A 12,106-nucleotide genomic window follows, 5' to 3' on the forward strand; every position below is an offset into this window, starting at 1 on the left:
AAATTGATGAAGAAACCACCCTCAATCCAAGCCCTAGCTCCAAGTTCTTTACCTTCTTAAAATGGAGGATTGTAGAGAGAAAAGTATTTGAGAGGAGGTGAGTTCTTTTTAATTCATATTGGAGTGACTTAAAATGGAAGAATTTGGTCTAGAAGGGTTTTATAATTGTTAGGAAAGGCATATAATAAAAGGGGCTCAACTTAGGAAAATAAATAAGGACCCACTTAAAAGTTTCCACTAAACCCGTCTAAGCTCGTCCTTGCTGACAATGCTTCACTATTTTGGGCATAACGTTTTACTCGAAGATCGGAAAAGGGCAAACTCGGTGGCGTTGGAAAGAGGACTCAGATACCTTTAATTGGATAGGTAATGGTCCACCTAATTCATTTTGAGCTAAAAGATATGACCATTTAAAGTTGGCCCTCACTCCTAACTTAAAAGTAAAAACTGTTTTTAGGGGTTTGTTTTGAGGGTCTCGGTTCTAAATGATTTCATGACCTAGCTTAAGGTCTTGCTAGCTTATAAAGGTGATTAATCAACTAGCTAATCAACCCCTTAAGCCCTTAAACAACACTCCAAACTTCAACGTCAAGACCCTTACAACTTACTAGTTCAAATGACTAGTTTTCGGACGTCACTATCATTTCTCATAATTTCATCAAGTTCTTAACTCCAAACTTACATGTGAGGCTCTAGTTTCACTAGTTCATTTTTTTTGGGTCGTTAAATTATCCCCCACTTAGGAACATTCGTCCTTGAATGACACTTTAAACACATTAAGGGAAAAACAACTCAAGACTAGCAGCCCAACAATCGTAACATGTAAACATAAATGCATAAACATAGGAGGAAACATCAACTCCACATCAAGAGGCTCGAACAAACTTCATACCAATCAAGCAAGTAGGAACTATATCCACAACTTATTGTGCATCAAAACTTCCCCCTTTCTCATTTTTTTTTCCATTGGAGAAACTTCCTCCTTCAATCACATCATGCTCACTACAAAACATTAAGCTCATTATGCAATTACTCGCAAAAGCACAATTAGGCAAATTTTTCACTAAAGCATACTTAGGCATGTTCAACATTTACCCTCATGAAGCATATAGACAACTCAACTAAATGCACATCAACATGAGGAACACATTTATGAAAACTCGTTTTATCATTTAACAAGAATTCAAATAGAACATGCATAACATAAGGAGACCATGGTTTCACACAAGACTCCAAAACATAAAACAAGCTACTAGGAACTCTTGGTCTCAAGGTTGAGTAAGAATAGAAGGAACGAGATAATGATATCAACACTCTCAACAACCTTGTTATTCAACATACCATCCCCCACTTAGGAGAAAACCCAACTAAGGCAAACATGAAAAACAACAACATAGAAACCTCATCAAGATATTCATGACCATAAGGAACTAAAATTTACCGGCACCTTTATTCGGATTAGCTTCTTTGTCCTTGCTAGCTTGGAGAGCATAGAAACGACCATAATTTGGAGGGATAGGAACCGTTCCATCTTTAGAAGCTTGCTTGGCTTCCCTTCCTCTAGCCGTAAGAGTAGGACAGTCTTTCACCTTGTGATCATTCTTCCAACAACCATAACACCCATTAGTACCGGCTAGGCACTTCCCATAGTGCCTCTTGCCACAAGTGACGCAAGTAGGTTTAGAAAATTGAGATCCACCATTTTTTTCTTGGTTAACCTTAGGAGCACTTGAAGAATCTTGGTCTTGACTCCTCTTCTTGAATCTAGATTGACCTTGCTCATCCAATCTACCCCTCTTCACACCCCTATTCATCCTCTTAAGTTTGGACTCCTCAATGGATTGAGCATACACTATGAGCCTAGAAATGTTCATGTCATTATGGAACATTGTCGTATGACACTCTTCCTTGACTAGATCGGATACACCGGTCACAAACCTACTCATCTCATCCCTAGGATTTGACACCAAAGATGGAGCATACTTAGAAAATTGCGTAAACCTCAAGGAGTACTCTTGCACACTCGCATTACCTTTCCTAAGGTTGATAAACTCCTCAACCTTACACTCTCTTTTCTCACCAGGAAAATACCTACCAAGGAAAGTTTCCTTAAACTCCTCCCATTCTATAGGATCCGCTTCCACCGGCCTATTAGCCTTCCATTGAGTGAACCAAATTTGGGCAACATCTTTCAATTGATAGGAGGCAAGCTCCACCTTTTCTTTTGAAGTCACCCCCATGGCACTCACTATCTTATACACTTCATCCAAAAATTCTTGGGGATCGTCTCCTACCTTAGAACCTAAAAACACCGGAGGATTCATCCTGACAAAGTTTCTCAACTTAGAAGCCATAGTACCCTTATTAGCATTCACCTTAGGCCCCATATCTCTAGTCGCTTGAGCCGCCATGGCTCGGGCCAAGATTAAGAGAGCCGACCTAATCTCTTCATTGGTCATATCCGGGGGAACCACCGGAACCTCATTCTCTTGCTCACCTATAAGAACTTGATTGCATTGCACACCTAGACCATTTTGCACAACTTGGGGAGGAACTCCCTCATCACCTAACTCCCCTTCCGCTCTCCTTTGGTTAGCCCTCGTATTCATATCCTATAAACACAAGAGAAGGATTAAAAAAAAGGACACTTATAAACCAAACTCTAAGGCACGACTTCAAGGATAATGAAAGAAACGTAACTTCTACCGTTATAGCCTCTCGCTCATAGATGTGTCATGACTCACACCGATGAACAAGACTCTACTAGACGTGGCTTGTGAGACTTTGATCCCAAAAACCATTTCCAAAATCTTATGCTCTGATACCATGTTTGTCACGACCTGGGAGCACCCCCAAGTCGTAACAAGGCGTATTCGACCCCGAAGGGGTCTTATACAAGCCACATAGTCATTCATTGCATTCAATAATGATAATAGTGCGGAATTAAAAACTTATTTACATCCAAACATTCAAGCTTCATTAAAACAACTTTAAAAACACACAGCGGAAGTCTAAGTCTCACATGGCCATCTTAGACACAATCACAAAACATAAGTAGGGACACGACCCTTTACAATCAAAAGAAGTCTATTAAGTCTATTAGAAGAACCTTATCATAAAATAAGAATAGAAAAGTCTTGTCCTCGACATATGAGGACAAACCACAAGATCTGGGAAGAACTTCAAGTTCCAAGCCTACTATAGAACCCGCTCACTTACCGGAACCTACACTAGTAGAAAATAGAGAAATATGGAATTAGCACAATTAAGTACTAAGTATGATGACCATGCAAAACATGCTTTAAAAGGGACATTTTGGCTAGAAACCATGCACTATGCCACTTTTTGAAGTATCATGAACAGCTACATAAAAGACATACAAGACAAGCATAAACATCAAGTAAGTCATAATATCACCTTTAAACAATATCAACATGAAAACCTTTACCTTGGACCTTCACCTCAAGCAACCATTATGCTATACCTCGTGCAATGTATGCATGGCGTCCCATACCACCATCCATACTAAGGCACCACATTTAGGTCACTTAAAGTAACTTATCATTCCTTTCTTTCACCTTTGCACAATATTCATACATAAGAGGTATATCATTAATTAAGACATGACAAGAGAAAATAACTCATAATATAACCCAAGTATAGCATACATCTCATATTAAGCATTTGAGAGCCAACATTCTTTAATAACCTTATTTAGGCTACAATTGTGTCACAAACATTAGGATTTAGAGAAACTCACTATGACCCTCTCCAAGCCTACTGGTGCAATGTATAGGTAGTATCCCATACTACTACCTACACTTTGTAGAGCCTATCAAGAAACCATAATGAAATCTCACATGATGGGAAGTAAGCATTTAACCGACATAGACCATGAGAGCTTGTCAAGGAATCCGGTGTCATAAGTCCCCACACCGTAAAAAGGTGGTCTACTTGCCTAAGGAACACCAGTATATATAGCTTAATGGATCCACTAGCTACCTATGCGGGCACATAGTTTATGGGATAAGGTAGACGATCATTGAAACTCATGCCTAACCATTGGGGGAGTTTCCATCTAACCAAATCCACTCGGTGCTTAGCCTACATTCCCATAGAATAGTTAGTTACCTTGACATTATCACATATGAGAGGTGCCATGGGCCTACCAACTCCAAGTTACATTTATTAACACATGAAAGGGTGCTTTAAGCCTACCGTTTCAAGGTTCATTTAGGAAAGCTCATTAACTCCCCTTGAAAGGGTGCCATGGGCCTACCGGTTCAAGTCTCATCATTAACCTTAATGGAAAGGTGTCATAGGCCTACCGACTCCAAGGTTCATTACTATCATTAGTGGAAGGGTGCGATAAGCCTACCGATTCCAAGGTTCATTATTATCATGAGTGGAACGGTGCTACTAGCCTACCGATCCGAGGATTCAACAACCAATAATATAATCATTTAAACAAGAAAATGATGCACAAGCTCTACCAATTCGAGATATGCAATAAATTGGAGAATCCTTCATATTCTATCATCAACATTCATGTCAAATTGAGAAAAATCCTTTCAGTAATAACACATTTACGTTCATAACATGATCACATTAGCTCCATTAAATGCCCATTCATAAAAATGTCATGTAACACTTATATTTCTCATACTATGCCTTCAAGGCCATGGTCACAATACATTCCATAATTAAACACCACCACCATAAGTGGATCAAACCAAGCAAGAACAATTTTTTTTATTCATAATATAAGATTAAGCCAACTTACCATCCTCCAAAGCCATAATCAACAACACTCAAGTCCCAACTATTTTTCTTACCACAAGAGAATTCTTCCATAACGTGCCCATAAGGCCACAATCCTCAATTATCCATATACCAACAATTCATCATAAATAGGTATAGAAAACCATATAAATCAACAATACAATCCAATCTAAACACAATTTCATCAACATTAAATCATAGGCATTAAACCCACTTCATTAGCAAATTCTAGGCTTTTAATGAAAACATGGGTTCTTGAAGAAGTTTCATATAAAAATCATCTTAAAATCATAAATAGAACTTCAATTCACCAATATAATGACTTTGAAAACATTTTACCCATGAACCCATACCTAGAATAGAAAATAGAAGTTTTGTTCTTTGAAGACTTTTGAAACCCTTTTNCCCAAGAAAATTGATGAAGAAACCACCTTCAATCCAAGCCCTAGCTCCAAGTTCTTTACCTTCTTAAAATGTAGGATTGTAGAGAGAAAAGTATTTGAGAGGAGGTGAGTTATTTTTAATTCTAATTGGAGTGACTTAAAATGGAAGAATTTGATCTAGAAGGGTTTTATAATTGCTAGGAATGACATATAATAAAAGGGGCTCAACTTAGGAAAATAAATAAGGACCCACTTAAAAGTTTCCACTAAACCCGTCAAAGCTCGTCCTTGCTGACAGTGCTTCACTATTATGGGCATAACTTTTTACTCCGATATCGGAAAAGGGAAAACTCGGTGGCGTTGGAAAGAGGACTCAGATACCTTTAATTGGATAGGTAATGGTTCATCTAATTCATTTTGAGCTAAAAGATATGACCATTTAAAGTTGACCCTCACTCCTAACTTAAAACTAAAAACTGTTTTTAGGGGACTGTTTTGAGGGTCTCGGTTCTAAATGATTTCATGACCTAGCTTAAGGTCTTGCTAGCTTATAAAGGTGATTAGTCAAATAGCTAATCAACCCCTTAAGCCGTTAAACAACACTCCAAACTTCAACGACAAGACCCTTACAACTTACTAGTTCAAATGATTAGTTTCCGGACGTCACTGTCATTTCTCATAATTTCATCAAGTTCTCAACTCCAAACTCACATGTGAGGCTCTAGTTTCACTAGTTCATTTTTTTTGGGTCGTTATAAGCCCACACCTTAGTCCATTCAGTCTCTCGAGCTGAATGTGTGGAACTGGGTTTAGGATTCACTCTTTCCCGCTGAATCCATGTCAACCCAGTACCCACTGACCATCAATCAATAAGCTTAGTTTGAAAACCTCTTTCTCTCGAGCAAGCCAAAAACACAATGGTAGAACTACATTTGCAACTACAATATAAAATTAAACCACAATTACTGATTGAAGTAACTTCTAAACATCATTTAAACTAACAATTAGCAGTACCCATAAACTAAATCAGTCCATAATCACATAATCACACTCCAAGAATTGGGGTCTTAGCTAGACATCACAAAAAGAAAAAAATCGTTAACAAATTGAGTTTCCGTCAACTGGGTAAGATTGATTTCATTCTTACAATGGTCCAATTTGAAGAATCTCAAAGACCCACTTCCAATTTCTCAAAAGTTAATAACTTCAACTCATCAAAGCTCTTGTCTCAATGCTCAGAATAATTACAATTCCCCAAATGAAAATTAGTTGTAATGAATATTGTGATTCACTGATACTAAACTAAATGTTCAAAAATGCATTTTTAGTCGCCAAAAGTGTGCTGCGAAGATTCACTAGCAAAGTAACTCGGGCTCGCTGATCTACTCGGCGATCCCTTTAGTCAACTCCATCGCTCTTCTTCCTTGGCCTTCAACATCCTCAAGGTTTGTTACTTTGGGCGATCCAACACTTCATCGTGGAACCACTCTACGATACATGGCCAAAACATGATGCATCTTGAGGAGATAAAGTTTGAAGCAATGTATGACGAGGATGTAAATTTTTTAGCTAACCAAGGTGGGGGATATTGTTCAAACTACCCATGGAAGGGTGGTAACCAATGATTGGTTAGAGACGACGGCTGGAAGGATCGAGATCGTGAATGGAGGGACCATAATCCAAATTGGAAAGATGGGGAGAATGATAGATATATGCCCCACCACAAGCGTCAGAAGCCCAAGGATTCAGAAGGTGGTTGGTCCGAGGATACGCTGTCTCGTATTCTAAACAAAGTTAAAGGGTCAGAAAAAATAATGAAAGACATAAAAGAAGACGTGTCTACTCTCAGCCACACTGTCACCTCTCATTCAGTTTCGATCAAGCAGTTAGAGACCCAAATGGGCCATATCTCGTCTCATCTCAATCTGAGACAACAAAGGGGTTTGCCTAGTAATATTATGGCTAACTCCAAGAGTGATGTCTGAAGGTGCACTTGTTTCATGCCACGACATTAACTAAGCCACTGCTTGGGAGGCAACCCAAAACCCTTTAAGTATTTCATAATTACTAGTAGAATAATGGTGTGTTGTTTGTACAAGTTAAAGTAATGGAGGAGATTCAAATAATATATGGAGGCAGGTAACGGGTCCAGTTCAATGATCGAAAACAAGATCGGTGAGCACGATTCTTTCTGTCGTCTAACTCAAGGCACTATCAGCTTGGATCCTGTAAAATTCGGCGGCCGGAAGAAAATTAGTGGCGCATCGCCGACCATGTCGGCTATCTCAATGAAAACTGTCGATTGGAATCATCACATGAGTTGCAGATCCTTTTACAATTGGCGAAGAAACTAGACATTTGGCTTTTCGGCGAGTGAATGGGCGAACTTGACTGACATCACCAAATGGCCGAAAACTAGACGGTTTTTGCAAGCCACAGGTTTAAAAGTTCTATTTTATTCATTTACTCTCCATTTTTTGTTATATCAAACTCACACCTACACTTTAGATTTATATTTCCTGCCATTTTAAAGTATTTTAAGTGTCGAATTATGCACAGATTTGGATCGCATTGCTGCCTAGCACGTTAGTACAATCTAATTGAGCACCAAGGTTGGTAATCGAACCCCTCAATTATTTTATCAAAATTTGTAGTCATATGCTTGATGATTGATAGTATAAAATCTCTGCTGAGTCTCTGAGTTACTCGTATTGCATGTATTATGGATTATAATTCAGTAGCTTTCGCGCGATTTGAGAAACTCCTATTCGACTGTGCTTTCAGTTGAAATTTAACGTGGGGGAAAATGTGAAACTTCTATGGGTTTTCATTGGAATTGTGTTATTTCATCCTAAATTGCATTATCTGGTTTGCGGGGTGAAATTTGAAACAAATGGGTTGAAAATAGACACGTTTGGTCATTTGGTGAGATGAATGAACGCACCGAATTGCTTGGCGGTTCGCCTAACACCCCCATTCCACCTTTAATTGAATGCTACATGTATTAATCGATCTGTAACTTTCAACGATGAGCCTAATGTCGCTAAGCGCACTCAGTGAGTCACCGAAGGACTCCTTGTTCGCCCTTTGTCTGCACCCTTGCACCTTCTGTGCATCATTTTTAGCAATTGGCCTAAATGGATGAGTAGTTCGCCAACTGGTTTGGTGAAGCTATTCTACACCCAAAATTCCCCTGCCCCTGTTTAAAATATTGTCTAACTTTTGTCAAAGTCTTTTGCAGAAATGGCTAGACCAAAAGTTACGGGAATGGACATACTACCCCGACATGTAAGAGGATGAGAGTTTAAAAGAGACGAAAAGATAGCAGAATTGGCCAAAGAAAGAAAAGAGAGTAAGAAAGCAAGTGTCAGCACGAGGACCCCCATGTACTCCACTATTCCTTTATGAAAAATGTGGATTCTACACGGCAATAGACTTCTTTTTGGTGGGCCATGAAGTGGAAAGAATTGTTGCGGGTAACATCACTGCAGAAGCTAGGAATGATAGTTAGAGAACCGTTATCGTATTCCAGGCTAATGCATCGGGCAACGATGCCCCGACAGATAGAGCAAGCGTGTAGACAGGATCCCATCTTTACCTCCCTCTCTATCATTCCTTATTCTCACTGTTGGTTATTCATTATCTGCAATTGAGGACAAATTGCTTTTATTTGTGGTGGGGTGAGGCTCCTTCTTTTGTGGGCAATTTGTGACTCGTGTTCGTGATTTTGCTTATGTATTTGGGCTTTGAGCTATTATTGTGTTAAACACTGCTTTTCTGAGGATGTTTGAGCTTGAGGCTCCGTTTATTTTTATTTGCAAAATGATTTTGACGCTTCCAAATTTTTTTTAATTTTTCACATATTTTTGCCTCCTCTCATGTGTTGAATGTGGCTATTCTTTTGCAAAAAATTGAGTCTCGGTTTCGATCAATACCGATGACTTCAATAGTACTATCAATTAAACAAACATGAATGTACGGCTACGATGAGGCCAAATGAAGTTGCATAGACAATATGTGAACTCTTTTCATCTCGTTGTGATTAACCATTTATCGAATTCATTCTCCTGTAATGACCGTCGCACACTAGCAAAAGTGTGTAGTATTGTTTGACTTAAATGTCGACGCCTTGTGTGATTAGCTTACTTTTAACCATGCATGAATAAACCTAGAATTTACCCCGTTAGTCTGATTGATTTAGAAAGGTGCGCTCTTGAAATGATCTTAGGCAACTTTATAGAGTGTGAGCCAAATTTGACATATACCTCTTTTGAGACCTACCTGTGAGCGTGTGAACTTCTCTTAAACACCATTTGAGCCTTACCTTTCTTTGGAAGAACCTTGATGAACCTAGACCTTACTTGACCCACAACCTATAATCCTCTTGATTTGTGGTTTAGCGAATGGTCAACCTAGGCCAAAAGCCTAAGTTGGGGGTGTGGTGAAAAGGTAAGGGATGAGTCAACAAGTGTAGGAAAAGTCTCGCTTAACCTATGGTGTTGCATAAGAATAGAAGCCCTCCACGAAAAAAAATAAAAAAAATTGTGGAATAAAGTACAAAAGAAATCGGGTTTCCAAGCAATCCATGGAGGTGAATAAAAAGTTGACTTAGAAGCAATAGAAAAAGAATTGATAAAGAAAAATAAGGGAATGCCTTCAGAATACCATATCTCACGAGGATGAAAAGTCACTGAACCTAAATGACCATACCTTTGCACTCAGCCCCATTACAAGACTTAGAAAGACCTTTTTGATCTTGAGTGAGCCGAACCGAAGATCGATTGGAAAATAAGGGCAGGCCTATCGGTGAAAACATTTATTGTGTTCCTCTTTTTGAATGTGAGCGTTGCATCTAATTCCTAATCTTTAATTGATTAACCTCTTTGTGTGAATAAGGAATTGTTCTTTATGTGAGGGCATTTAGATACTTTTTGTTGAGCTTGAACTTGCACAAGTAGCAAGTATTGTGAGCATGAGAATCTTCGATAATGGTGTGTCACAACTTGAATCTTTGAGTACACAGTCGATCTTTGCACGAGTAATTTGAGTTTTGTTGTGTATGTTCATGATTTAGTCTTCTGTAGCACTATTTGAACTGCTGAGCTTGAGTTTTACTTGAGGACAAACAAAAGTTTAAGCTAGGGGTATTGGTGAGTCCACAAATTGGACTCATTTAGGGCTTTATTTTAATAGAAATAGTGTCCTCAAATGCTTATTTATTCTAAATATCTGATTAACACACTTAAGTTTCAGGTATTTGAAGTTTTTGTGGAGGCATGGACACTTAGGTGCAAAAAGGAACAAAAAGGCTGAAAAAAACAAAGAAGCTGAAGCCTGAGCATCACCAAGCACACTTGGCGATTCGCCAAAGGGACACATTCCTCCTTTTGTTTCAGTACACGAAGCCCGGAAGGAGCAAGATCAAAAAGGCGATTAAAGGAGCACTCAACATTTTGCTGAGTAATTCCGCGAAGAAGTACTATGTCGCCCAATGATACAGAGCACAACGATGTCGAAGGCTAGTGAAAGACGACAACAAACTACACCAAAGGGCGAATCACCGAGTTTATCAGCAATTCCGACTAACCTCGCCGAACAATCCGCTAGCACTAATTTCTGAAGTCTATAAATAATAAACTTTTTATTAATTTTTAGAGAGTTGGACCATTATTTTAATTTTCACAATAGAATAGTACTTTTTTGATATTTTTGCTCTACGCTAGAGAGGGTTTTGGAGAGTTGAGGGAGAAGAGGGTGTTCATCTTTAAGATTTGGAGTTGGGTCTCTTGAATTCTTCATTCTTAACATGTAACAAGACTTAAATATAGATACCTATTTGAATGCAAACTCATTTAGGTATAAATTTCTTTCTCTTGTTCATGTCTAGCTAAAAACCCTATTCTTGGGGTGTGCGTTAGCAATTATGTGTTTATATTATTGTTGGGTCTTGTTTACTGATAGGTTAGATGCATTTTAATGGTGATTTCACCTAGTGATTGTGGTTTAATTTAATAGGTTTGTAGTTGAAAATACAAAACCACTTATGTGTTTTTGTCTTGCTCGAGAGAGGTCGGGAAACCGAGATCGCTAGACTGATGCCCTAAAGAGTGGGTCGACATGAGGTTCAGCCAGTGAGCCCTAGTCCCATATCCTAGCACTCATCTCGAGAGAGTAAGTGGGGTAAGGTTTAGGCTGGTCTTCATGCAGCAAATGGGTGTCCGAGAAGAACCCATTTGAAACGGGGTAAGTTGCCCGAGAGGGAACTTATTTCCATCTAAATCTTAGCCTAGTCACTATTATCTTGCAAATTTCCTATCGAAAGCATGTACCCAATGATTTAAATCAATACATATTGCGGTCACACCCTAAGAATCCCCTCTCATTTATCGATTTATTTGTTGTTTTTACTGTTTTTGCTATATTTGTGACACAACCCTATTTGATATTTGATACCTTTCTGTCACCCCTTTAAATTTACAATGGTTTTAATCGTTACTGTCTTTAGCTACGACTAGTTAGAACTTAATTTTATTTTTCTATTATTTATCAAAATCACTCCCTTGGGACACGACCCCAACCCTTGGTTAGGTTACTATATTATTGATGATTGTAAACACTCGTACTGTAGGTTAGTGTCGTTGGTCACGATAAGCATCAAAATGGCGCCGCTACCGAGGAGTGGTGTTATTTGAGAATTTTTAGTCTAGTAGAATTTGTGTTCTTTGTAGTTGTAGTTTACTAATTCAAGTTTTAGTTTTGTTCTGTTGATTGTGTAAATATTTCAGAAAGCATGAGTGTTATGGTAGCAACGGTATCTAGGTGGGCCACCAAGACAACATAAGAAACCTTAACGATCTCCAAGAGCACAACATCAACGATCCACATCTCATGGGAGGTGTTGGAGCCATCCCGTCTACCATGTTGCAACTCTTACAACTAAA

The 12,106-nt window shown here is 38.7% G+C and overlaps 1 protein-coding gene across 1 annotated transcript; it reads right to left on the reverse strand.

Annotated features, from left to right (window-relative positions):
- Positions 1-1,430: 1,430 nt before the first annotated feature.
- On the reverse strand, positions 1,431-2,609 carry LOC125868638 (uncharacterized). Its single transcript, XM_049549246.1, has 2 exons — positions 2,295-2,609; positions 1,431-1,829 (listed from the first exon to the last, which is right to left on the reverse strand). Exons 1-2 carry the CDS (start codon positions 2,607-2,609, stop codon positions 1,431-1,433), a joined length of 714 nt encoding a protein of 237 aa, XP_049405203.1.
- Between the last annotated feature and the right edge of the window lie 9,497 nt (positions 2,610-12,106).

The sequence above is a fragment of the Solanum stenotomum genome, chromosome 6 (genome assembly GCF_019186545.1).
Source record: "Solanum stenotomum isolate F172 chromosome 6, ASM1918654v1, whole genome shotgun sequence".
In the NCBI taxonomy this organism is placed as follows: domain Eukaryota; kingdom Viridiplantae; phylum Streptophyta; class Magnoliopsida; order Solanales; family Solanaceae; genus Solanum; species Solanum stenotomum.

Bases quoted from the DNA above. Each gene is read 5' to 3' on its own strand.
- LOC125868638 (XM_049549246.1), bottom strand. From the start codon at position 2,609: ATGAATACGAGGGCTAACCAAAGGAGAGCGGAAGGGGAGTTAGGTGAT. The intron at 1,830-2,294 runs GTAGGAGACGAT...TCCATTGAGGAG, and splicing joins CGGTGTTTTTAGGTTCTAAG to TCCAAACTTAAGAGGATGAA.